Genomic DNA, 25,043 nt, shown 5'->3' on the forward strand with positions numbered 1-25,043 from the left:
ATGGACATAACTAAAATAGTCAAGAGGAGTCAGCCAGGGGATACTGTTACATAATGTCTTGTGTGACTCTGGGGGGCTCTTTCTTTTTTTACTATGGAGTACCTCAATGAAACATTTTGTGTTGATTTTTTCTGTGAAGAATACTTCCAGTGCAGTCTGAGAATTCCTTTAGTTCCTAAACCTTTGTCACTATCTCCAAACAAAGAAGACCATTCCTCTAACTCTAATTCTAATCTATATCTAATTCATAATAGCTTTTAGCAGCATTTAGCAGCAGAAAGCTATGGCTTCTGTTATCCATGTCATCACATCATGGCCTTACCTAACCTTACATGCCATAAAGACGTGGTATTTACGGTGATTATGTCAGTATTTCCCCGTTGTTTCCATCGATCTAAAATAAAAACCATAATAGCTGGAACATTCATTCTTTTTGTGGCAGTAAGCCGAGGCTTCCGTTGTCTGTGTCATTATGTTGTATGCTGGTAATGAAAGTTGCGTGTGTTGCAAAGCTGTGTGTTTTCACGCAGATTCGCAGCACATGCAACGTGGCACCAGAGGAACAAGGAGTTAAAAGTTAAAATAACTTATGGAGTTTTAGGAAATATTTTGTTAATGTGTCTACATTTGAAAATGTTTTGGATCAATATGTTTTATGTTTTTATTTTGTGAAAATCTAAATAAAAACATGGTCATTTTTTGTGTTTCATATATTTTTATGAAACATTTTAAATACTTTAATAATGATAATGATTGATTGACTTTATTGACATTATCTCAGGTTGTACAGATTTTAGGGACATGGAGCATTTAAAGATACTCCAAGAAATGACATTGCAATAAGCAAAAACACCAAGGTAAGCACTGGCTGACCATTTCTATTGCAGAATTCAAAGGGTTAAATGGTTTGATGTCTTTTCAGTAAAAAGAAATTTTAAGAGTCAAATCTGGATTAATTTACTTGAGTTGGATTTTTTGGCAGTGCACCTCCTGTTGAGTTAATCCCATCCAAAAAGGGATTAATTATTAATCATAATTGGTTCTTTTTCTAGATCTGTGGTAAATGAATAACTGGGGCTCTCCTACTTAAGACTTGACTGGATCAGTGTAATACCAAGGTCCACAGGCTTATATTTGCTCAGAAGTTGCTCTGTGCTTTGTCTCATAGTAGTGCTTCACATTGCTGCTTTTAATATTCACTACAAACTCTGAACATATAATGAGTCATATCGGTCAACTGCCCCTGGGACGAAAGAACATGACTGTGTCTGTCCGTTCTTTATAGAAGGCTCTGAACATGCTATGAGAAATTGCGTTTCTCTGACTCTTTTATTTCTCCAACTGTTGTCTCTTGTCTTGTCACCTGTATGTATCTCACTCAGTAGAGTCATAATGCACAGATTTGATTGGCTGAGTAGTGAGATGATTTAATGTAAGTGATTGATCTGAGGTTCCTGGTCACTAAGCCAGTGCTACAAATGGTGCACTGGTTAAAATAGAAATATATGTTCTGTCAAAATGTAATGATTCTTAATAATCTATTGATCATAATGTGGGTGTAAACAGGGTGGCATCTAGGTTCAGACCCAGGGGATGCAGAGTTTAAGTTTAAGTTTAAGTTTATTTACTTTATTAATCCCCCTGAGGGGAAATTCAATGTTTTCACTCTTGCTTGTCAATTACACACAGGTCTGAAAGACACACACATGCACAAACAGGACCTATATATGCACAAAGTGGAGAGATGTCAGAGTGAGGGGGAAGTCCCTATGGACTGAGCTACTGCCGGGATTGCGGGTTAATAAGGGGGATGCATTTTGGTCATTTTGCTAACAAGAGGAATGGCGTCCCCTCTCGTCCGCGCTCAAATCACCCACTGGTTATGTGGATATAATGGTTAAGTGGTGGTAAAGGCAAATAAAAAAACAGATATAGCAGTCTGTATCATCACTTTACGGTAATAGAGCCTTTAAAACCAGTAAAAGACCAAACCTAGGATATTACAATATTGAAAATCTAAGACTGTATCTAGTCTCATATCACAATATCAGTATACAGATTTATTGCCCATCCCTAAGTTAACCTTTAGCATGCTTTTTTCCTAAGCTTTTCCAAGGCATCCCTTTCCTTCAGAAAGCCCTACAGGCAAATTTCTTCCACTAGCCACTCTCTGACTCACCAGTCATTAATAAGAGAGTTGTTGCCCTGGCAAATCGTGCATCGACTTGCAATTTAGTGCATCAGCATTAGCGCATCTTTGGCTTTTGAAAAGATTGCCCTTTAGTGCAATTCAAATCCAAACTGTAGATTTCCAGAGAACACATCGATGATCTACTTTGGCAAGTAATGCAGATTTCAGGGCAGACAAAAGACGGTTGTGGAGACGTTACAATGTTTGTGGCAGTTCTTCTAATACTCATGGTTCCCACGGTCATGAAATTCCTATAAAAGTTTTGAAATTAGAGAAACTGTTTTCCAGGCCTGGAAATGGTTAAATTAACTGAATGCTTTTGAAAAGATATACCGGTATATTAGATATACAGTGTCTTGACTTTCGTTAAAGATATGTTTACAATACATGTTCATACCCACTAACTCAAAATCTAGTGCTGCACTGTGCGACCGTTGAAACGTCACTAGAATGACATGATTCACACAGACCAGACCGATCTGTCGCTGCATTTGATTCAAATATACGTATTTCATTGAAACACCAGATATCATGATCCAGACATCTATATGTGTTCGGATAACAGCATTATGGCCAGGACGTTGGGTCATAGATCCTCTTGGACGGCATACTATTAAAGGGGCATGACGGTGATAAACCTTAGATTTTGTAAAGTATTGTGAAGGCTCAGGTTCAGACAAGTTTGCAAAACAATTATTAGACATGACCATAAAATAAACGTTTGTTTAACAATAAATTAATACATACAAACTTGTCAAAATTATGATCTAAACGCACATCAAATTACACTGACAGCCACAGGATCTTCAGTTTTCTGTCCCCCCCAAAAAGTGCTGTGGTCTTGATGTTTTGTAAAGTACCTATGTCTGCTGGTCTGGCCTGTTGGCATATGCAGTTAGTTGGCAGTGGGGAATGTCTAACAAGCGAGAAAAGTTAGCATGTGCTAGCAGTTTGCTTATGTGGAAATGCCTGGGAAGTGGACGTTTAATAAAGTATAGATATATCGCTATAAAGGCCATCTTAAGCTTCTTAAATAAAGTTATGAAAATAGGGTAAAACATTATAAAAATGATATGGAAAAGTTTTTAAAATTCACTGGTAAAAATGTGTGGGAACCCTGAATTCTGCACCTCCCTCAGAATGGACATGTGGGCGGAAGCTCATCGTAGAGGTCACATGCTGAGTGCTCGTCACTCCACCAGTTACCTCGGGGAAGGTCTGAGACAAGAGCCAGTCGTTACCCTTGCAGGGTATCACCTGATGCGGGTGAGAGAGTGAACAGAAAACATGGGCCGCTGTGTGCAGTCGTAGCAGGAGAAACCAACTGGTGCAGCTTCTCAGCGCCATACAGTGGATGTGACGCTCACTGGCTTGGAATCGCTCGTGGCTGATGGATGAGTGCAATGCGTGAGGTGGAGCACTGCTCCAGAACCCAATTCAGACTACTCTCTCCCCACATTTTTTTGGTGGGGCGGCAGTGGCTCAGTCCATAGGGACTTGGGTTGGGAACCAGAGGGTCGCCTGTTCGAGTCCCCGTCCCGAACAAATATGGAGCGTGGACTGGTGGCTGGAGAGGTGCCAGTTCACCTCCTGGGCACTGCCGAGGTGCCCTTGAGCAAGGCACCGAACCCCCCAACCGCTCGGGGCGCCTCACCAAGGGCAGCCCCCTCACTCTGACATCTCTCCAATTTATACATGTATAGGTCCTGTTTGTGCATGTGTGTGTCTTTCAGACCTGTGTGTAATTGACAAGCAAAAGTGAAAACATTGAATTTCCCCTCAGGGGGATTAATAAAGTAAATAAACTAAACTAAACTAAACATTAGCCTAACATGGGCCACAGGCAAATTTCCCCCACTAGTCACTCTTTGACTCACCAGTTCAAGTCCAAACTGTAGATTTCCAGAGAACACATCAATGATTGGCAAGTAATGCAAATATCAGGGCAGACAAAAGACAGTTGTGGAGACGCTACAGAGCTTGTGGCTGTTCTCCTAATACTCAGAATTCCCACGGTCATGAAATTCCCAGAGACGTTTTGAAATCAGACAAACTGTTTTCCAAGCCTGGCAATGGTTTGGAATTGACAGAATGTTTTGGAAAAGTTTTAGATATTCATTGTTTTTGCTGTTTTTAGGAAAAACCCCCCACACACATTTCACAAAATAAATGTGAAGTAATAAGATAAGTAATAAGATATTCTTTGTATGACTAATTTAAAATCTAGGGCTGTGCTGTGTGACCATAAAAAGGTCACTAGAATCACGATATACACAGACCAGACCGATCTGTCGCTGCATTTGATTCTATCAGATATACCCATTTCATTGAATCTATACATTTTCGGATAACAGCCTTATGGCCAGGACGTTGGGTCATAGATCCACTTGGATAGCATAGTACTAAAGGGACATGACGGTGATAAACCTTGATTTTTAAAGGCTCAGGTTCAGTTTGCAGAACAGTGTCCATAAAACAAACATTTGCTTAACAAGAAATGAATACATACAGACTTGTCAAAATTATGATCTAAACACATCAAATTACACTGACAGCTACAGGATCTCCAGTTTAATAACTGAGTGATTAATAAAGTATGGATATGTTGCTTTATAGGCCATTTTAAACAACTTGAATAAAGTAATGAAAATAGGGTAAAATATTAAAGAAAAGTTATGGAAAAGTTTTGAAAATTTATCTGTAAAAATGTGTGGGAGCCCTGAATACTGCATCTACCTCAGAATGGACATTAGTAGTGAGTGTCGGCTATGTGCCAAACATGCTCAGCCTAATATCAGCCACAGCTTGTAAACCCATTAACCCTGCTGCTTGCTCTGCTTACTTTTTCTAGAAGGAGAGTGGGTTTCCCATTTTTTCTAATGAGGCAGGCATTTGGAAACAAAGCTCTGTAAGGATGTAATCCAAGGTCAGCCAGGAAACACACCTGACTCTAAATTAGACACTTGTACTTTTCTTTACTTACTTCTTCTTTCTTCCTTCTTTCCTTTGTCTCACTGTCTTCACCAGAAAAAAAAAATTCTCCGCCTTGTGTGAGTCAACAGTGAGTTCAGTTCAGTACAGTACGGTCCACTTCCTGACCCCAGGTCAGTGGGTCTAAAACTCTGATTGTAATGTGAGCTGGCTGGGTGAGGCTGCAAAGTGGAGGCTCTACTGTAGCAGCAGTTCCGCCCAGTGTGCTGCTCCATCCGTTACTGCCTCTGCCTGTGGAGATCCAGTGAACTTGGATCATGCCAGGGTATGAATGTGTTTCCACCCAGCACAGGACAGGCCAGAGGTGTGCATTTGCCCCTCAGGTAACACTGGATCTTGACAGGAGGCTCTTGAGATGCTGTAACACACTGAGATGTCACTGACAGCTGTGTCTTTATAGCTGCTCTCTCACAGTACATCACCATAAAAGGGTAATTCCACTGCTGTTTGGATTTATTCAAGGGATTTATAATGTTGTAGCATTTATTGCTGTTGAGGCTATTTGGAAAGTCGAGCTGGACACGTAGAGTAACTGTCCTGTCTAAATGATGTGTAGTTTATAATTGCAAAAGCTGCAGTATGAGATAAATGGAGGACCTGAATAGTTACCATTTGCAGTGTTGCAACATATAAAGAAACTCACATTGCAACAGGAAATCCCAAACTACACTACTAAAATAATGTAAAACAAAAACAAATGGTAATTTCAGTATTTTACAATTCCTCTACTTATCAAAACAGATTATTAGAAATCCTTCTTACAAGTATTTATCAGATCATTTTTATAAAAATATTTTCATGACGTGCTTAGATTTAGCTTTAATGGCCTTATATGTAATGATTGAGTCTCTCTATGTATTTGCTTTTACAATGGGTTTCGGATGAAGTCTGATAAAAATAAAAAACCTTAGGGCAAAGTAAGATCACTGTAAGGTAGTTAGAGGGAGAAACTTTCTAACTTCTAAAAGAAAAAACAAAAAAATGCTTTAGCTTAAGGTTCATATTTTCAATTTGAAAAAAAACAGAAGGAAGACGAGAAAGCGATACAGATATAGCATGCCTATTAGTGGTGTGAAAGTGGACCCACAACCTGCGGGTTCGGGTGGGTGGGTCAAGTGACAAAACAGCATTCCAAACTGGTTATTTATAACTTACAGAAACATTACTTGCAATAGTCCACGTTCGACTTGCACGCTCTTTCTCAAACACACACATGCAAGTAGCTTTATCATCAGCGCCACTGTGCTCGGTGTCTCTCTATGTCCTTGTCAGTTCTTACTCTTGACAATTGTGCTACTGTAATGCATAAAGCTGGTGGTTTGCAAGTCAGATTCTGGTGTTTGATATACACATAAGTTTGCCAGTTGGGTGCGTGTGCATAAGGGATCGGGTTGCTTTGGGTGTGAAAATAACTCTGACCTGCTTATCACTAATGCCTATGCTACTACATCTTTGTCTTCCTGTTTGGTAGTCTCTTTGTTAAGTTAACACTGGTCTCTTATGTAACTTGAATTTGCTGACATTTAAATCAATATGTCTGTGTGGTAAATGCTTAGGCAGTGAAAATTTGACATTCTAGTTACAATAAATATTATCTAGCTAAATTAAGACATCAGATAGACAGAACCACGTGTTCTTCAGGATACTTTCATGGCTGCCAACTTCTTTAGAATGTATAATTATGTATAAACAATATTTTGGGGGGAAAAAAAACGAGTTTGTTGGGTTTACATTTGTTAACTAAAACACTTGATTGTGGTTAGGCAAAGATCATCAGTATGGTTAAAAACTTTAGAAAGCACTTAATGACCACTCAATGGTTGGGACAATGGAGTATTATTTCATTGTGTGTGCTCGAACCGTTAATTGTGTGGTACTACTTGTAAAAAGAGACAAACTCTAAAACCCTCTGTGAAAATTGGCATGTCAGTGTGCTCAGTTTTTTTCATCTTTGAAGGTACTGAGATGCAATCTTATGAATATACTTTACAGTGTATGGCAAAGCATTGACATGAACTACAACAGGCTAAAGCCATATTTCACCAGTACTTACGAAGCAGACTTCATTCATTCTTCAGAGAGAAATGTTAAGCTCTGTAATGCATTATTTCATGTCCATGTGGTGATACAGTGGGGCATCTGGTCCTCTTTCTGCTTTGTTGGCAGTGAGAGCAGTTGATTTATTAACTTTGTGTTTAATCTAGTGCAACAGCATGAGACAGCCAGAGATTTAAGTGGTCTCTGGTGTTAAATGAAGCCTGTCTTCATTCTCAATGTTGGAACAAGATTTTAGCCCGTGCATCTTTAGTCAACTGATTCCTAGAATATGCGACGGGGACAAGCTGTTTATTTGACCAAGCCAGGGAAATGGGCTGTCATGCCACTGCAATATGAGCCAAGTATGCCTGTCCATTATTTGTTTCCATTAACTGTGGTTAATAGATAACTCAACCAGCTGCCTATATTCACAAATTGATCATCAGCGATCCATGAGGACCATTCTGTGCTTTACACACTTGGTCCTATTTGATGTTCTTTGCCAGAGATTGCCAACCATAGTTGGTTTAAAGCAATGGATAAACTAATAGTTTAAAGTAATGAATAGACTGATGAATTAGTTACCTCAAAGAATTCAATAGACATTTGAAACAGTTAGCTCACAGTAATAGGTTAACAGTTGAAAGGGCTGTTGGGATAAGTCAGACAAAAAAAAGTTTGAACCACTATTCTAGGCAGTACAAGAGGGTCAAACAGCATGATTACAGCTGATCAGACTTGTTTATTCACACCTTGACACCTTTAAAACCAACAAGCATTTAAGTTCAGAGTTTGCAGTTCATGAACTCTCACAGGTGTTACCTCATTTTGTCTGGTTTACAAGAGGCAGAGTTTTACGCCGTTTTCATGGCTGTAGGTTCAGTCATTATGGGGTGAGCGGGTTCAGAGCAGAGGGTTTCCAGCAAAGAGTCTTTAACAAAGCAGACAGAGGACTTAGGGCAACTCTTCCTCGTCTGTCAGTGTCCAAGCGGGGCCCGCGGCTAATGGTGGATGTCACTGGGACAGAGAGAATCCTGATATTACATTTTTCAATCTGGAATTCCTTTTTGTCTGAAGCGTAAATGCTTTTAAATCGAGAGAGCCAGCAGATGAAACCACAGCAGCAATTTCCTGTTGTCCTTGAGGGATTCTTTGCCTTTCTTGTTCACTGCCATTTATTACATTATGTAGCTTAAAGCAGGCCGATATCCCCACAAATATGAGACCAGGCAAAGTGAACCCCATTGAATTTGGGGCATTTTTTCTGTCTGCAGTGTCTGGAATAGATCCCTAAGAACCTTTGACTGTGCATTGACTCACACAGGGAAACCAGAGAAGGGCGTTGAGCAAGAGGAGGATAACTAAATATAGGTTACATGTCAGTATTTATATTTGGAAATATGAATATGTGCAGCTTTTGACTAAGGGATATTACTAATCTGTTTCCAGTCAACATCTGTCACTTCAATGCCCTTATCCAACCCCCAAGAACCGACCTGCATGATCTTTGGCTGCCTTTATACTACCATGTCTTGATGCCCAATTCCGATTTGTTGCCTATATCCGATTTTTCCTGACTGCTGTTGACATGTTCTGTTCACCTTATTTTTCACGGAGGCAAAACAGAATGCAGCCAGCTTCCGTTTTTTTGTGCAACACTTCCGGTCCAGCACTCTTGACCACTGTGTAAATGTCCCACAGTATTTGCTACAGTGACATTACTGCGCACATGGAAATGTTTACATTACTGAAAGCAATTTTAATGATTAACTTTAAATATTTAAAGTTAATCATTAAAGAATAAATCAACTGGAAAGCTGGCGCTGCTCCACATAATTTAAAAGGTAACTTAGCCTACACAGAGCGGTGGAAATGTCCGTGCAGCTGCAGACGGGTGCGGCTGGATGATTGATAGGTACATGCTGATTCGGGTGCTATCAGAGCCGATCCGCGCATCACTATGGCTTAATAATCAACTCAGTCAATAAAAACAACCTGTCCTGTGTTAGGAGTGTATGTTGCTGACAGAAAAAGATGAAAAAAAAGAAAGAAGATAAAAAAAAGATAGAAAAGCAGCGTACACCTCACATATTTATTTCTCACAGTTGCACACACGTTTGGCTGGCATGCAGAAGCACCGTCTGTGTGTCGAGGGTGCGAGCCGCAGCTTCAGCTGCTCAGGTGGAGAGGCTGTGTAGCCCGGTGTGTTTTTTCGCTGATTCGGTTCTGCAGGTTCTCTGCTGGTACACTGGAGACGGGGATCAAGCAGTTTGTCTCACTCAGGATAGATTGTGCTTTTTTTGTTTCATAGTTTTTGATTGACGTGCGATTTATTCGTCTTTCCTTCCTTTCCCTCGCTCATGAGCACGTCATCAAACTGTGCTGTCGGCACATTATTCATGACGTACGATGTGGATTGCCAGGAAATATCTGATCTGTCTGTTTAGATTACAGACCCATTGGCAGATATCTGATTCATATCCGATATATTTCCACATATGAAGGAGGCCTGAATCTGATCTGACAATATCCGATATCATGCGTTTTTTTCCTGTTTACACATTCATGTTACAGATCCGATCTGTGCCACTTGAGAGGAAAAAATCGGAATTGGGTCACTTGAATCATGTAGTGTCCACTTGAATCATGTAGTGTAAAGTAGGTCTTTGTTTTGTCACTGGTTGGTTATCCATGGGTACCTGACACGATGACGGACTCTGACGTTAGCTAATGTTAGCTATTAACTTAAATGGTGACCACGATAAAGATTTTCTTCTAAAAATCATCATGTTTATATTGCCATCGTGAGCATATTACCTAGCCTACTACTGATGCACAATGTTGGATTTTCTGCCGATATCGGATATGTCGATATATAACAACTTATTTATCCGCACTTTGGCCGATTCCGATATTTCATTTTAAAGCCAATATTGGTCGATACCAATGATGTGCCGATATTATCGTGCATCCCTAGAGCCTACATTTCTTGCATTTTCTTCACCAAGACAGCTTGGGAAAGAAAAAAACAAATTATGAGCCTCAACTTTTATCAACGTTAAAGTTTAGTTTTCCTAACAACTACCATTACAGCCCAACAGAGCTGCTGGCCTGGTTAAAGATGCTTAGCACACTAAAGTAAAGGTGTTTATCAGAGAGAAGCTGCTCACAGTACAGTTATGATTATTCCTGTAAGGGTAGCAGGGTGTTTTTATTCCATGCCTATGTACTGCTTCATAACCTTTATCTTATGGAACAACCTGAGCTTGTATGATACTGTGACAGCATGGGGTGAGATGAGGATTCAAGGAGAATAAAGACACAGCAGTGACGCAGCTAATAAACCTGAAACGTGACACAGGGGTCTCCCGTTACTCAACGTCAAAAACAGACAACAAAAACACAGTCAAACTCCTGCTGCTCTACATTTTCCCACAAGTTTCCTCTGACCTTGCGTCACAATTGAGAAAAACAACTTCTGTGTCACACGTGCTCACATTCAACCCTACCTATGCTTATACAGTATCTAGTGTAGGATGTGTTATTCTATCGGAGAACTAAAAGTGCCCCAGGCAGTCACTCCTGCCAAAACATGTCACTCACTCCTGGTTTCCCCGTCCTTTTTGTGGTCAAAAGGCACTGCACGAGGTGGTTTGCATAATTTGTGTACTCGTGTTTTGTCAGCATTGCTACTTGTTTTTCCACTTCCCATCTTCATGTTTGCTTCTTTTCCTTGGATAATGATAAAAGTCAATACAAAACAATACAATACAGTATCTCAAAGCTTGCTGTTTAAGAAGCATTTCTAGTGCAACATCTGTTTTTCCCAGCGTACCTCAGCACATACATGCTCACCCATATGTCATTAAGTAAATAAAACTTGTGATAAGACCTAAGAGATATAAGTTCTCTGAGTCTACCTATCTACAAACACTATTTTGCTCTACTATTCTTTGATAGATCCCACAATGGTCAAACCCTCCAACACCCTTTAAATTCCAGAATTGCTGATCTGCTTTGACATAAATGTGTCTACATATCTTAACATGTATTAGAGGTCTGCTGCAGCATGTGACAGTGGTATTTAACCTCAGACTCACAGAAGACTGCTGACCAAGCATTGACCAACCACTGCGGATGTTTCCTGTGGTCAGAGTTTTAGTCCTGCTGACATTTCTTGGAGACAAAAAGAATCACTTTGCTTTTTTTTGCTCTGGTAGCATTAGACTGAAAACTAGAACATACTAAAGGGAAGGAATAAGAGACAGAATTTGAAGCACAGTGCTTTGCCTAGGGTTTGGCAATATGACAACATTAAAGGGGTAGCCTAGTGATTTAGCATTAACATATTCATATATCCTGAATTTTAGTCCCTAGACTACACTACGTCAAGCTCCAGAAACACTGGATCCCACATTTCCCATAATGCAACCAACTGCATCTTTTTGTTAGGCTCTCTGTGCTAGGTAAACACACGTCTTTCAAAATCCACACCCTAATTTGTGAATTACACTTTCTGTTATAAATGTCTGATCTCCAAACTAAGGCTGAGATAACCCTAATGCCAGGGTTATTTTTTTTTAAACTTGAAAATGCATTTTCAGAGCCGCAGAAGACATAATTAACATGACATGATTAAGGACTTTGGTTTGTCACTGTTTTTGGAATTTGACCAGCAGCACTGTTGGATGTTTGCTGCCTGGAAAATTCTTAGTCATGTCTGAGTTTTCTGAGAAAGTTTAGCAATGTATCTTCATACAGCAATTCATATTATTAGTCATATTAGTCATATGACATGTAGCCTTCAAAAACACATGGCTATACACTAATAACTGGCTCATAACTACCTGGGATATGTACGAATTTTGATGCATTGCTTTTCCTAGGAAAACGTTCTAACAGTGCACGAGAACAGCCTGTGTTAAGTGAGACGTAAATGTATGTCCTACCCAAGAGGTAGATGACAGCTCTGTGGTATCTATGTACTAAGTGTTGAGATCACACCTAAGTGTTTTCCTGGTCACTCTTTCCCTTCCACTCAATGTTTATTCCTACTGTTGCTCGTCTTTGTTATTGTACGCTTTGTCTTCCTAAGGCAGTTAGTGTCTCTGTGTAGCTTTTCCCAAACATGTTTGCTTCAAGGTCACAAAGAAAAGTGGATGTAGATACAAACAAGGTACAGTATGATTAATGAACAGGATCTAAAAAAGGAAACCTGCGACTTGGAAGACATTTGGAGACTGGATGTCTGAGCAAACTGACAATACAGTGCGTGTGTTTGTGTGTGTGTGTGTGTGTGTGTGTGTGTGTGTGCGCCACTAAGTAAATGTGTACATAGATACAAGATCAACAGTGTCCTATAATAGCATCGCCAGGCTTTGTTTTGTAGTCAGCATCTGTAGCATGAGTATTAAGCAGAAGTGTCTTCCTGGAGACAGTTTTGTTTGTGTCTTAAATAGTTTTCCGTTTCGTTGTGAAACGATAATCGCTCTGACTTACAGCTTGTTGTGTGAGGATTTTCTCATACACTCATTCTGTCTTGCTTTGTCTCCCTGTGTCTCTGCAGCATGGGTGGGCTCTCTCTCCATGGGGATGATCTTCTTCTGCTCTCCCATCGTCAGCGTCTTCACCGACATCCTCGGATGCAGAGTCACCGCAGTGGGCGGCGCTGCTGTTGGCCTGGTTGGCCTACTGGCCAGCTCCTTTGTCACGTAAGGAAGAAAATAAGCTTTTCAGTTCAAAAGGACGTCATGTGATCAATGCATACAGAATACATGTCACCTACTCCTACAAGGTCGTTGTGGTAGCAAGTAGGGGTGAAAATCACAAGTTTCATCACATAACAGTATCATATACATTTTTGGGACAACATTACGATATTTGCTGATATCCTGACACAATTTTGATTTGATTCAATTCAGGGCCTTGTGATTGATATGAGACGATATTAGTAAATATCTTCATTGTCTTTTTTTTTGGCTGTTTGCCACTGTCTGTCTGGCGCTACACCGCTAGCACTGTATGAATGTTAAGGAAGGAGGTACACTTGGATGGAAGTGGTGACACAGATGCTCCATTAGAATTTTAGAATATAGACGTATCTTAAAGACAGTGACAAGTATCGTTGTAATTGTTGATAATTAAATCAATATATCGATCTGTATCAATGTACCATGAACACCCCAAGTAGTGAGTAACTTCAGTCCTCAGTTAAGAGTATCAGTAAGCCAACAGATTCATGTAACCCTTTATGGTCTCGATATATTGAATGATCAGTATAGCTTGACTTGGGGAGCTTGTTCAACACCAGATCAAAAATACATATTTTTCCTCTTCCCTGTAGTGCTCTTTATCAATCTAGAATGTTTTGGTGTGAGTTGACAAGTGCTGAAGATATCGGTCGTAGAGATGTCTGCCTCCGAACTACACCCGCAAACTGTATTTCTGCAAAGAAGAAAGCATACATCGTTACGTTAGCACCAGGTTACAGCTCAACTGATGAGGACGCCATTAATGTTTACATCTCGCGCTGTCACAAGCACAAGCCTCTCGTCCATGAGTAGATGCATACTTCCTTTATATGGTTTGGCATTTGAGAGCCACAAGCTGAGTGCCATCTAGTTCCATTATATTGAAGAGAAGGCAGACATCTCTGCGGCCAATATCTCTAACACTCTGCAACTCACACCAAAACAATCAATACTGATAAATAGCACTACAGGTAAGAGGAAAAATATGTATTTTTGATTTGGTGTGGAATCATCCCTTTAAACCTGCAATAACTATTCTTGGGCAGTGAAAACAAATTGTTAACATAATGTTAACATATAATCACCTTGGCCAGCTTGTTAGTAGTCACTTATTTAAACATCGAGCAACATGATTAGCAACTCATTTGGAGTGTGGTTTGCATCCACCTGATGAATGTAAGTCCAATTTTCACTCTGTTTTAGTTCTGTTTTGGTCTCTGCCAAATCCCAAGGGAAATACCTGTCTCTTTAGCTGCTAAATGCTCCATTATGTTCACCAGCAGTTGCTGACTGTGCCTGTCTGCTGTTTGTTGCTGAGTAGCTAGTGCACATATGCCCTTTTAGCTTTTATCAAGACTCTGTGGGCAAGAGGCTCTGCACTTAGCACTGCATTGTTAATAATTTCCTGGAACCATATACATCTACACGTGAGGAAACACTGGTACCACCACACAAACATTTTTATCCAAACAAAGCAGCAAAGGTTCAACCCTTAGTCACTTTCAAGTGCAATGAATACATAATAAAACAGCTGAATTACAGCTTATCAAGTGGCAGTCAAAAAGCATTTCACAAAAAATGGGTTGACAGCCGATTTTTGCAGCAGACAGTGCAAGGTGCAAAATATCTTGGTCATGTGATATCTGTTAAGATTTATTTACCTCAAACAGGACTTTGAAACCACTTGGAGCCACCGTCCTGTATTTATTTGGACCTTGACTGCTAGACTTAAATTATGTTACCTAGATGTATAAGCATGTGTTTGACAGAAGTCAAACACATGCCAAAATATTGTACCTGGTAAGAGTTCATTAATTCATTCTTTCACTTTTATTTATTCTGATGTCATGCCTTTGGCCCATTCCACACACCATCTTTTTTTTCCAACCATCCTCTAGTCGTTTTATAAACTAGAAAAAACTAAAACTAAACTAAAAATACAAACAAGCAACAAAATATTAGTAATAAAGATTTTTCTATTTCTCTAGAGAGCTTCAGCAGCATATGGACTGATCTGAGTGTTTTTAAAGCTGTGTTTATTTATTTATCTCACTGAGATCAAGATCTCTTACAACTAATTAATTGTGATTAATAACAAATCAACAAAACAATTTAATCATACTGGGCCGTCAGACACACTGATAAAAAACGTCCACAAATACCATTAAATATCAGTAGAATCCAATTTGAATCAATGTTTTCTGAGTGAGGCGTTCAACATGAGTTTTCTCAGACAATCTACTATCTAACCAAATTGCTCAGTACTTATAATGCTGCTCTGTATTAATAAGATTTACATTAAGACCATTTATCTGTGGAGAAAGTCTGACGTAGAACTGATGGCATGAAGGTCAGCATAAAATTGTAGTGAAGTGCTCAGCTGGGAAAAACATTTTATTTTTGCACAGTAAATAGCAGAAGACCGAATATTGATCCTTGAGGAACACCTTTATCAACCACTTTAGGACTTGAACTTTAGACCCCAAAAAGACATGGTGTTTGACTACTTTCACTAGCCCAACACCTATTAACCTTGCTGGTTTATTTTCATGAAAAAAAGCAAAATGTCGTGAAATACAAGAGGCCTTTTCTTCTAGGCCAGCACTCCATTGACTCGGTGAGCTTTAGTGCCACATTTTAAGGTGCTATCTATTTAGAGGTGGTGAAGTTTAAGTGTTTTCTCTAAATGTCTTGCCCTTTGCTTTATTTTCTGTTGGCTTTGTTGTGAGACAACCAGGTAGCCGTGTTAACATACAGAAACATAGTCTCCATCTTTTGGTCTCCACTGGTTAGCTAACGTTAGCCCTTGCCACTCTGCGCTGCTCCCACCCAACCAGGTCGTGTCCACTGTTTGGTGGGGGCGGTGTTACTAGCAGTTGTTGCCAAATGAGCAGTGCTGCTAGCAACCTCCACCAGACAGGGATGGTGCGCAGTGCAGTAAACTGAAGAGTAGCAAAATTAATAGACCAACATACATAATTGGTCAATATTCTTCGCAGTTAACCGATTAACAGTTAACCGCTGACATTCCTAATTTGAATCGGCTGTCAGCAGAATCATCAAACCTTAATAAAGCGACTAATATAACAAAATGTTGTGACCAGTGGGATTAAAAAACAGTTAGACACAATGTTAGACATTCACAAAATGCCAAGAAAACCATAATCCTCTGCAGCTGGCAACTGAACCACTTCAGTAGGTAGCATAATTATACTTTTTCACTGTTGGATTAATTATACAACTTTTGAATGTGCAGATAATAAGAAAAGCTGAGGACAACCCATAATTAAACATTTACTTGCTCAATCTTGTTGATGGATCTTCCATGGAGCAAATATTAATGTCAGCAGTGAGCCATAAGGCTGTATCCTTATGCATCTTGTTGTTTTGCCCTGTCACAGGTCCCTGGGCCCCCTGTATTTCACCTATGGCATTGTATTTGCCTGTGGCTGCTCTTTCGCCTACCAGCCCAGCTTGGTCATCTTGGGCCACTACTTCAAGAAGCGCCTGGGTCTGGTCAATGGCATTGTGACGGCCGGCAGCAGCATCTTCACCATCACCTTGCCCTTTGTGCTGTCGGGCTTGCTGGAAAAAGTGGGCCTCCAGAACACCATGCGCGTTCTGTGCATCCTTATGTTCATACTGATGCTGGCTGGCTTCACCTACAAGCCCCTGATGCCAGTCAAACCCAGCAACACCCGCACAGGAAGCAAGTGCCCGCCCTTGGGTGAGATCTTCAACATCAATATCTGGAGGTCTTTGGGATATCGCATTTGGGCTTTCGGAATCCCTGCAGCCCTCTATGGCTACTTTGTGCCTTATGTTCACCTGGTAAGTTTGTGTTTTCTGCTATTTCTCAATCAAATTTGATTTCACTGACCATCACACCTATTGTGTACTCATGTTGTTTGTGTTGCTGGACATCATCACCCCACTCTCTGAGCCAAAGGTCAGTCTGATGACGAATAACAGTATGTAAATGCCAACAGAGGGATTCCATGGTGTGATTTCCCAGTATCCTAATCTCTTGTTTTGGAGGATGTGTTTATTGGCAAGAGGCAGGAGTAAGGGTGAGGTTAACTAGAGAGCTTCAACAACACAGATATCAAAACACGTACTAGCAACGTGAGATTTATTGATGTGAAAGGTAAGGAGGGGAAGTCTGATTCCCAGCCAGGGTCTTCCAGGCATACAGCGTCGGTACAGGGTTACCATGAGATGATTTATGACTCTTAAGGTGTACTTCAGCATTTAGGAGCATAGAATATGTAAGGTTGTCTCTGTCAGTTAAGAGGGTCTATTTAAGCAAAGGCCCTCTAAAAATCAATAGATACAATAGGAGTTGTATGTTGTTTGTAGTTTTGTAATTTGGGTCAATCAAGTTTTCATTTTAAAGATGTAGCCAATGGAACATGGTCCAGCCGGAAGCAGAGACTCTGTTGCGAGTCAGGACTTCCTCTTCCATGCACCGGTCATTTCAGCTTATCTCTATAAACAGATATCTGTATATGAATGTGGATAATTAAATGTTAAAAAAGCTAGATCGTCTTGTTCCAAATAGCATTTCAGCAACTACTTTCCACCTCTGCACACAGATTGTATACCTGCTGCTCAAACATGATTGGTCAATACTACTTGGACTACAAATGAAAATCAGGATGCTTTTGATACCAAAATCTTGTCCTGTTTACTACAGCCTAACTAACTGGGCTACATCCTACAAAGTGCATGTCACAGCAGTTTCCCAATTCCCTCACAGCAGCATGTGTCCACATGTGACACTTAAGCTGTGTGGTCCTGATGAAAGTAACTAAATATGTCAGGAAGGCTCAATCTCTAGCTCTCATTTCAGTCAGGACACAGTTCTGTAAACAGGTGTCACATTCCCTGAATCTCCCTTTATTTAAACTTTATGATGGAAAAATATGATATTGGAGAAAACACCTTCTTGGGAGGGCTGGAGAGCAGAGACTGGATGTGTTGGAGTGACTCAGGAGGTGACTGTTTATTTGGACACGATGACACTGTTGTTGGAGGGAGATCAGCCTGTCCCAGGGATGTGTTTTCCCAACACTTCTCCTGTGTCTGCTACTCAGACTGCGACACTGCAGGGGCCTGGCTGCAGCCTCAGCGCCACCCCTGGCCTCAGAGCCCCAGCACTCGTCCTTTACTACACAGAGCCCCTTCCTCCCTGCATTTAAGGCCAAGTCCCGGCCTTCTGACACTGCACCGGAAGAAGGAGGGGAAAAACGGGTCAAACTGCATATTGTTCAGCTTTTCAGGAAGCAAGTCCTATCAGTCCCTTAAAACCTCTCAACACTTTTCTTTCCCTGGAGCATATGTGCATGAGTGTGTGTCCTTTTAGAGCCCCACTGCCACAGTTCCATGTGTGTTTTTCCTCAGTCCAAATCAAGCTATACATATCTGAAGACAATAAAAGTCCAATGGAGGTAATCTAACACACACACACACACACACACACACACACACACACACACACACACTTGCACACACTTGTACACACTTGCACACACTTTTCCAAGTATTACTGATTACAGATAAGATGCTGGCCTTCAGTTATGGCGATGTTTGCTCAATTCGTGGGCTGATAAAAGGCGTGGTAGCTTCTCTCTGCTGACTTTGCAAAAATAACAAATTGAAGAACAGCACATGAGAAAGTTTGGTCATGTCAGCCAGACAAGTAATACTTATCCTCTTTTTTTAACAGATTCACATTAGCAGCATACAGAATGGTATTGTTTCATAGAAAGATGTCTCTACTTAAAAAGTAAGCTTGTTTCAGTGTGTTTAATGAGGGGCACCTGCAGTGCTGCGGCGTGTGGGCTGGAAGAGGGCTAGATGTTTAATGACCATAAAACAGTCGAGGAGAGTGAGCAGAGAAAATATGGGTTGGTGCACAGTGGGGCTCTGAAAGGGAAAATTCACCCCAAAACACACTGTTAAATCAACTTTAAAGAGTGTGTAGTTGATGTGCCATTTTCTACTTTAGATTTTCTTTTTTGTGTGTTTAACTAAGTGTTGATATCATGTTGATGCCAGCAACTATAGATATTTTTCCAAGCAGACAGACTTCACAAGAGAAGCACAGGTGTTACTAATAAGTTACTGGTTGCTCCGCTCCATTTCGTCACATCTAAATGGAAGGCAGTCATCATTAATGTTATTAACTACTCCTGTGTTTGACTGCTGTGAGAAAGCTCTACTTTAGAGTTTATGAGTCTAGTCCCCAATCCCTTAAAAAATCAAATCAACATTGTATACATCTTACTGACAAAATACTGTTAGGTTAGTTCAGGTATGTTCAACAGACTGAATCACTGTGATGTCTTGCTAACAACAATAGTCACTTCAAGGTAGAAAACTGTATGTGTAGTCGGCAAACTTGCTAATTTCTGTTGTCATTTTCAGCTATAACTGTAACATTTTAAGATATGTGGTTAAACATAGTTGTCTGAACTATATGACGTATCTGCTGTGCTTATTTTATGTACTGCATTGCTTTGTTAGCATCTTTGATAAACTAGATCCCCTGGCATGGAAGCCAAACAATGCACTGCTTTGGACGAGGTCGCAGCAAAATGTATTTAGCCACCTAAGAAATCAGTATCAGTTTAAGTGTACACTATATTTTGAATATTTTCACTGCTTTACCTTACACGAAAACTGATAGAGGCAGTGATAGACCCGTAACTCTGCCGCAAGTAAAATGGTTGGTTCATCAGCCATTTTCCAAGAGAACAGCTGTCAATCATGTCAGTCGCTCCTTGTGAACTGTGCTCAAACTGTCAAACTAGGCAGCACTGATCAAACATGAATCAAGATTCTGTTACTGCATTGCCTATTTCTCACATCAAATGTTTTTAGTGTATTGTTTAGCTGTAAAATGAGAACGTTAGGGCGGCACGGTGGTGTGGTGGTTAGCACTCTCGCCTCACAGCAAGAGGGTTGCCGGTTCGATCCCGGGCGTGGGAGCCCTTCTGTGCGGAGTTTGCATGTTCTCCCCGTGTCAGCGTGGGTTCTCTCCAGGCACTCCGGCTTCCTCCCACAGTCTAAAGACATGCAGGTTGGGGACTAGGTTAATTGATAACTCTAAATTGTCCGTAGGTGTGAATGTGAGCGTGAATGGTTGTTTGTCTCTATGTGTCAGCCCTGCGATAGTCTGGCGACCTGTCCAGGGTGTACCCTGCCTCTCGCCCGATGTCAGCTGGGATAGGCTCCAGCCCCCCCGCGACCCTCAAGAGGATGAAGCGGTTAGAAGATGAATGAATGAATGAGAACGTTAGCAGTTAGCCAAAACCAAGCACCATCCACCGGCCATAGCAAGTCAGACTGTTTGGGGTTCAGGCATGTCTTTCAGTTTATTTGCCAGATTTGGTATATCTCCAACATCAAATCTAAGGTTGGGGATATACTTGCTTGTAAGTACACGTTCGCGTGCACATGATGGTAACCTCATGTTCATCTGGAGAGTTGGTTGTGGACATCCTCAGAAATGAATGATGATGATCATTGGTCATCATGGTGAATGGTGATGCTTACGCAAAGATGCAATACACATAAAAGGCGGGGTCAGTGTTTGTAGAATGAGAGGAACATACTCACCATTGTAACATGTTTGACACATATTATGTATAATGGCACCACTGTCGCTTTTTCTGCCATGATCTGCGGTGATCTCAGAATTGACAATATCGTAATCTCCCTAAGTGTTGCCCTGTTATTGTGTACATCATGCAAATCTGGAAACTGTATACGGTTTGAGTTCTCTCAGGCTCTCTCTGGTGGAATCTTCCAGTAACATGCGTTGTTCATGGGCAAGGATCTGAACAATTCTGCTCAGTTTGGTCATCTATGTGAACATGAGGTTAAAAAGCAAGTATGTCTCTGGCCTAAGAAAAAGAAGCAGAGCTAAAAAATAGTTAGAGGTTAAACCACTGTGTCTGCATTGAACGCGTGTGTGTGTTTGTGTTTCTGTATTTATTCTGTAGGGTTATGATGTTCTACACCACAAGGCCAACTGCCAGGCTCTGAGTTGCATCACATCAAAGTGAGCTTGTGTTCCTGAAAACGTGATCGAAGATACACGCGCACACACACGCACGCGCGTGCACACACACACACACACACACACACACACACACACACACACTCACTCTTAAAACAAACAGTCAAATTACATCCTGCTGAATTTTTTGGTGCACTTCTATGTTGCTCTGTTAAGCAGCAGTGCTCAATCAGTCACTCAAGTAGAATCACCTTTTTACCAGTCACTCACGGGATAAGTGGAAAAGTTGCCACATGTACTTTTTTTTCCCCAGTGTACAGTAATCTGGGAGTGCACTGGTGTTTGGAGGCCGGAAATCACTGATTGTTGTCAAGCACTGATAAGCTTATGTTTAAATGCCAAAGCTCCATGATAGATGGTAGCATGACACAGCTGTAACAGGGGTGATGTAAGATAACCTCTGCTGAATCTATGGGTCCATCTAATCTGTTTAAAGACAGAGGAAAAGCAAAGTTACACTCTGTTTTGTTCCTGCTTTTTTATCTGTAATGAGTAAACACGTGACACAGCACCATCCTGCAACCTCGCAGGAAGCCTCCAATACATAACAGACATTATTGATGCAGTGTGTGAATGAGTCACAGGGTTCAATGGGTAATATCTTCCTGTAGCGTTTAGCCGGTCACTATGTCTTCCTATGGTTCCTCATGTCTGTCCATTAATCTAACAGTGTGACGTCACAGCACAGGAACTGCTTGTCTCCATCATACGTATGACTGACCAGATAAATCTTATCAAGGTGTAGTGGGCTTTTACTTGTGTGTGTGTGTGTTTTCCTTGTTTGCTCGTTACTCAGACCTCTCTTGTGTTATCTTGCGTGATCCACCTGAGTTGATCATGGTTTGTTGTGGCTGACTGATGCAGAGTTATATTTAGGGCTTTATTATTTTCATTATAGATTAATCTGCCCATTATTTTCTCGATTGATCCATTTGTTAATTTGTTAATCAAAATGACGGACAAATTGCGGAAAACCCTGTTTAATTGTCATCTTTACATTTTATGTTTTATATTGCCAACACATGGCACCACAGTGGATTCCTACCATAGACTGTATAAACATAATGGACGTAGCCATTATGATGCTATATGTTTATGGACTCCCATTTTGAAGCCTTGAGCCTGGCATGTTTGACCATTGACATTTTAGATTTTTGAGCCAGATGACCATATTTGGACATGAGGGTTGAGCAAACCCTAACACTAGCAGCTAGTTTGGTTAGCACAGTGCATTACAGTCCATTGTTAACTGTGATTATGCCTAGGCTTAACATGTGGTTTAGAGGGATTGACTTGCACTTGGACCCAGTCTCAAGTGGCCATTTGAGGAACTGAAAAAACAAAATTCTTTATTCATCTATTATTTCCTATGACTGAAAAGATATCTGAAGACATTCATTGCTTCTGTAATAGTAACGACAAGCTAAGAGGGAGAATGCCAGTCACATCTGGCATCTCTCTTAAAAGTCTCCTCCCCGGGGTCATCCTTGAATGGGTGTGTAAATCATCAGTTTTTCTGATGATGCATGTGTGTGCATACACGCACGCTGAGCCTTTAGTTGTTTTGCCTGCAGCATTGCTTCTTGGATGCAGGAATCCCTTCTGAGCAGGACACTCTTGAACACAGAGCATGCTGTTGTGACGTATTGACAAAGATGATAAGTCATCCAGAGGTCTTTGCAGATGGATGTCTGACCTGCAGGGGGGCAGGAGGGGGGTGGGGGGTTGTAGAGGCAGCAGACAGACAGGCTTTTGAGCGGGACTGCTGCTGCTGCTGCCCCCCTAGAGGTACAAGTAGCTGGCAGGGCTCCACACAGCAAGCCCTTTTTTTCTCACTGGCTCACAACTTCTGGGCCTCACAGATTGGTGCTTTGGGGTAAGAGGGACGCATGCAGCCAGTAATCTGGAAAAAAGAACATCTGGGCTGCTTTTTTCATAGTCTGAAGTGGAAACTAACATTCAGGGACAGCAAAAATGGAAGATAAAAGAGGAATGTTGAAATATGGATGGGTTGGATAAGAATTCTGATGAGTAGGCTGTGACAGGGAAGCAACAACAAACTCCCAACTGAAAAATGCTTGATACACTACAGTACTACAGAGCAGTGGAGTCACTAAGTTGGCCCCAACACTGTGAAGCACTTTAAATCCTTACATATATACATACATATACAACCAGTTTAAGGCAAAAAGAATGCAAAACACTGAATATACCCATGCAAGTGAAGTGTCATGTCATCAGCATGGAAAAAAATTGTGATGTAATGTAAAACAGTGTGCCCCTACAGGAAATCATGTCCTGCTTATAAAACTGCTGTTGTGGATATCATCATGAACTCACTTGGTAAAAAGCAGCATTGTGCTGCACTCCTTGTAAAGCTCTTCAAGACTTTTGATTCTGTCAATTGCAACATTTTGTTAAATACGTGTCTTTCCACTGGTTTAGTGACTCTGCTTACAGCGGGTTGAAATCATGTTTGAATTTAGACTGTTGATACGGATGGTTTCAAATCAAGTGCCCAGATGACTAATGAAGGTGTCCCTCAAGGATCAATATAAGGTCCCCTGCTATTTGCTCTCGACATTATTATAAACTCTCCAACTGAGCACTGCTTTGTCCATTTTTATGCTGACAATACCATCTTGTACCCTCTGCTCTACCTCAAACCTTCCTGACCTGTGTTAAAGGCCCTGTGATTTGTGACATTGGGATTTCTCAAAAGCATGAAGCTTTGATGTTTCTATTGTGATCCATGCTCTCAGTGCACAGCTAATCAATACAGAACAGCAGTGTAAATACTGTAATTTGGTTAGATAGCATGTTATCCTACAAAACGTATTTTGAACACCTTGCTATAACACCACAAAATTTTAATTGGATTCTTTTACAGGAACAGAGCTTGTATCTTGAACATTTTGGTGGCATCTTGGCATGCTGAACTGCCAACTTCATAAACACATTGCACTCAACTTCACAACATTCCAGACTGTATGGGCTGTAGTTGGTGTGGTAATTGGCCAATCACATGTTGCATTGAACCCCTGAAAGTTCACACTTTAACGTGTGATTTGCTGTAAACAAAACCATACAAATAATCATTTTTTTATAGATGTAGGTACAAAAAAGATCAAATGCAGGTATCATTTGACTGAAGAAGTTTTAATGCTACTTCATACTGGGTTCTTTCAGTCGATACCTAAAAGGTTTTAAGTACCGATACCCAGCCCTTGATTTGTGTCTCTCTTGTAAAAGGGATCTCAATCTCAGTCAGGCTTCTTGAATATATGAAGCTGAACTTATCTTAACCCCTGCAGCTGGATTTCCTCTTCTGCATTTTTAACTTTTTTTTCCCCGGGTGTTGCAGTGGATTAAAGCCATGAGACAGCTGTGTTCATTTGTTTCTTGAATTGTCCCCAGATGAAGCATGTGGAAGAGCGTTTTGGAGAAGACACCAATAAAGAAGTTCTGCTCATGTGCATCGGCATCACGTCTGGCGTGGGCCGTCTCATCTTCGGCAGGGTGGCAGACTATGTTAATGGAGTCAACAAGGTCTACCTGCAGGTGAGTGCGGGGCCTCAAAGTTCAAAGAAACAGACTTGATGTGGTTGTTACCTCTGTACCTGGTTCAAACAGTATGGCATGACCATGCTTGTGAGGCCTTTTTTTTAATATTAAAAAAAGTCATCAAGTCATCAATGCATGCTAATGTTTAAAATCTGTCCAGTTTAAATAAATAGGATTTTCACACTGACATTATTTTACACTGCAAAAAGCAATGAATGTGCTTTCAGTTGGACTCTACTTCATCTGATTACATGAAAAATATATGAAATAGCATTTAGATGATCATATGAAGAACACGTGGTACTGAAATCCAAACTAACTTGAACTTGAAACCCTATCAAGGAAACTTAAGGGAAAAATGACTACATAAAGATTATCAAACCATCAAATGAAGGAGTCAGAATTTGAATACACCCCTCTCTCC

The 25,043-nt window shown here is 40.7% G+C and overlaps 1 protein-coding gene across 1 annotated transcript in view; it reads left to right on the top strand.

The window, feature by feature from the left end:
• Positions 1 to 25,043, top strand: part of slc16a10 (solute carrier family 16 member 10) — a 48,083-nt gene that overhangs the window by 17,911 nt on the left and 5,129 nt on the right. The window contains exons 2-4 of the mRNA XM_049590287.1: positions 12,786 to 12,930; positions 16,371 to 16,800; positions 24,473 to 24,616. Coding sequence (XP_049446244.1) covers positions 12,786 to 12,930; positions 16,371 to 16,800; positions 24,473 to 24,616 — 719 coding nt within the window. The remainder of the gene's footprint in view (positions 1 to 12,785; positions 12,931 to 16,370; positions 16,801 to 24,472; positions 24,617 to 25,043) is intronic.

The sequence above is a fragment of the Epinephelus fuscoguttatus genome, linkage group LG11 (assembly GCF_011397635.1).
Source record: "Epinephelus fuscoguttatus linkage group LG11, E.fuscoguttatus.final_Chr_v1".
In the NCBI taxonomy this organism is placed as follows: domain Eukaryota; kingdom Metazoa; phylum Chordata; class Actinopteri; order Perciformes; family Serranidae; genus Epinephelus; species Epinephelus fuscoguttatus.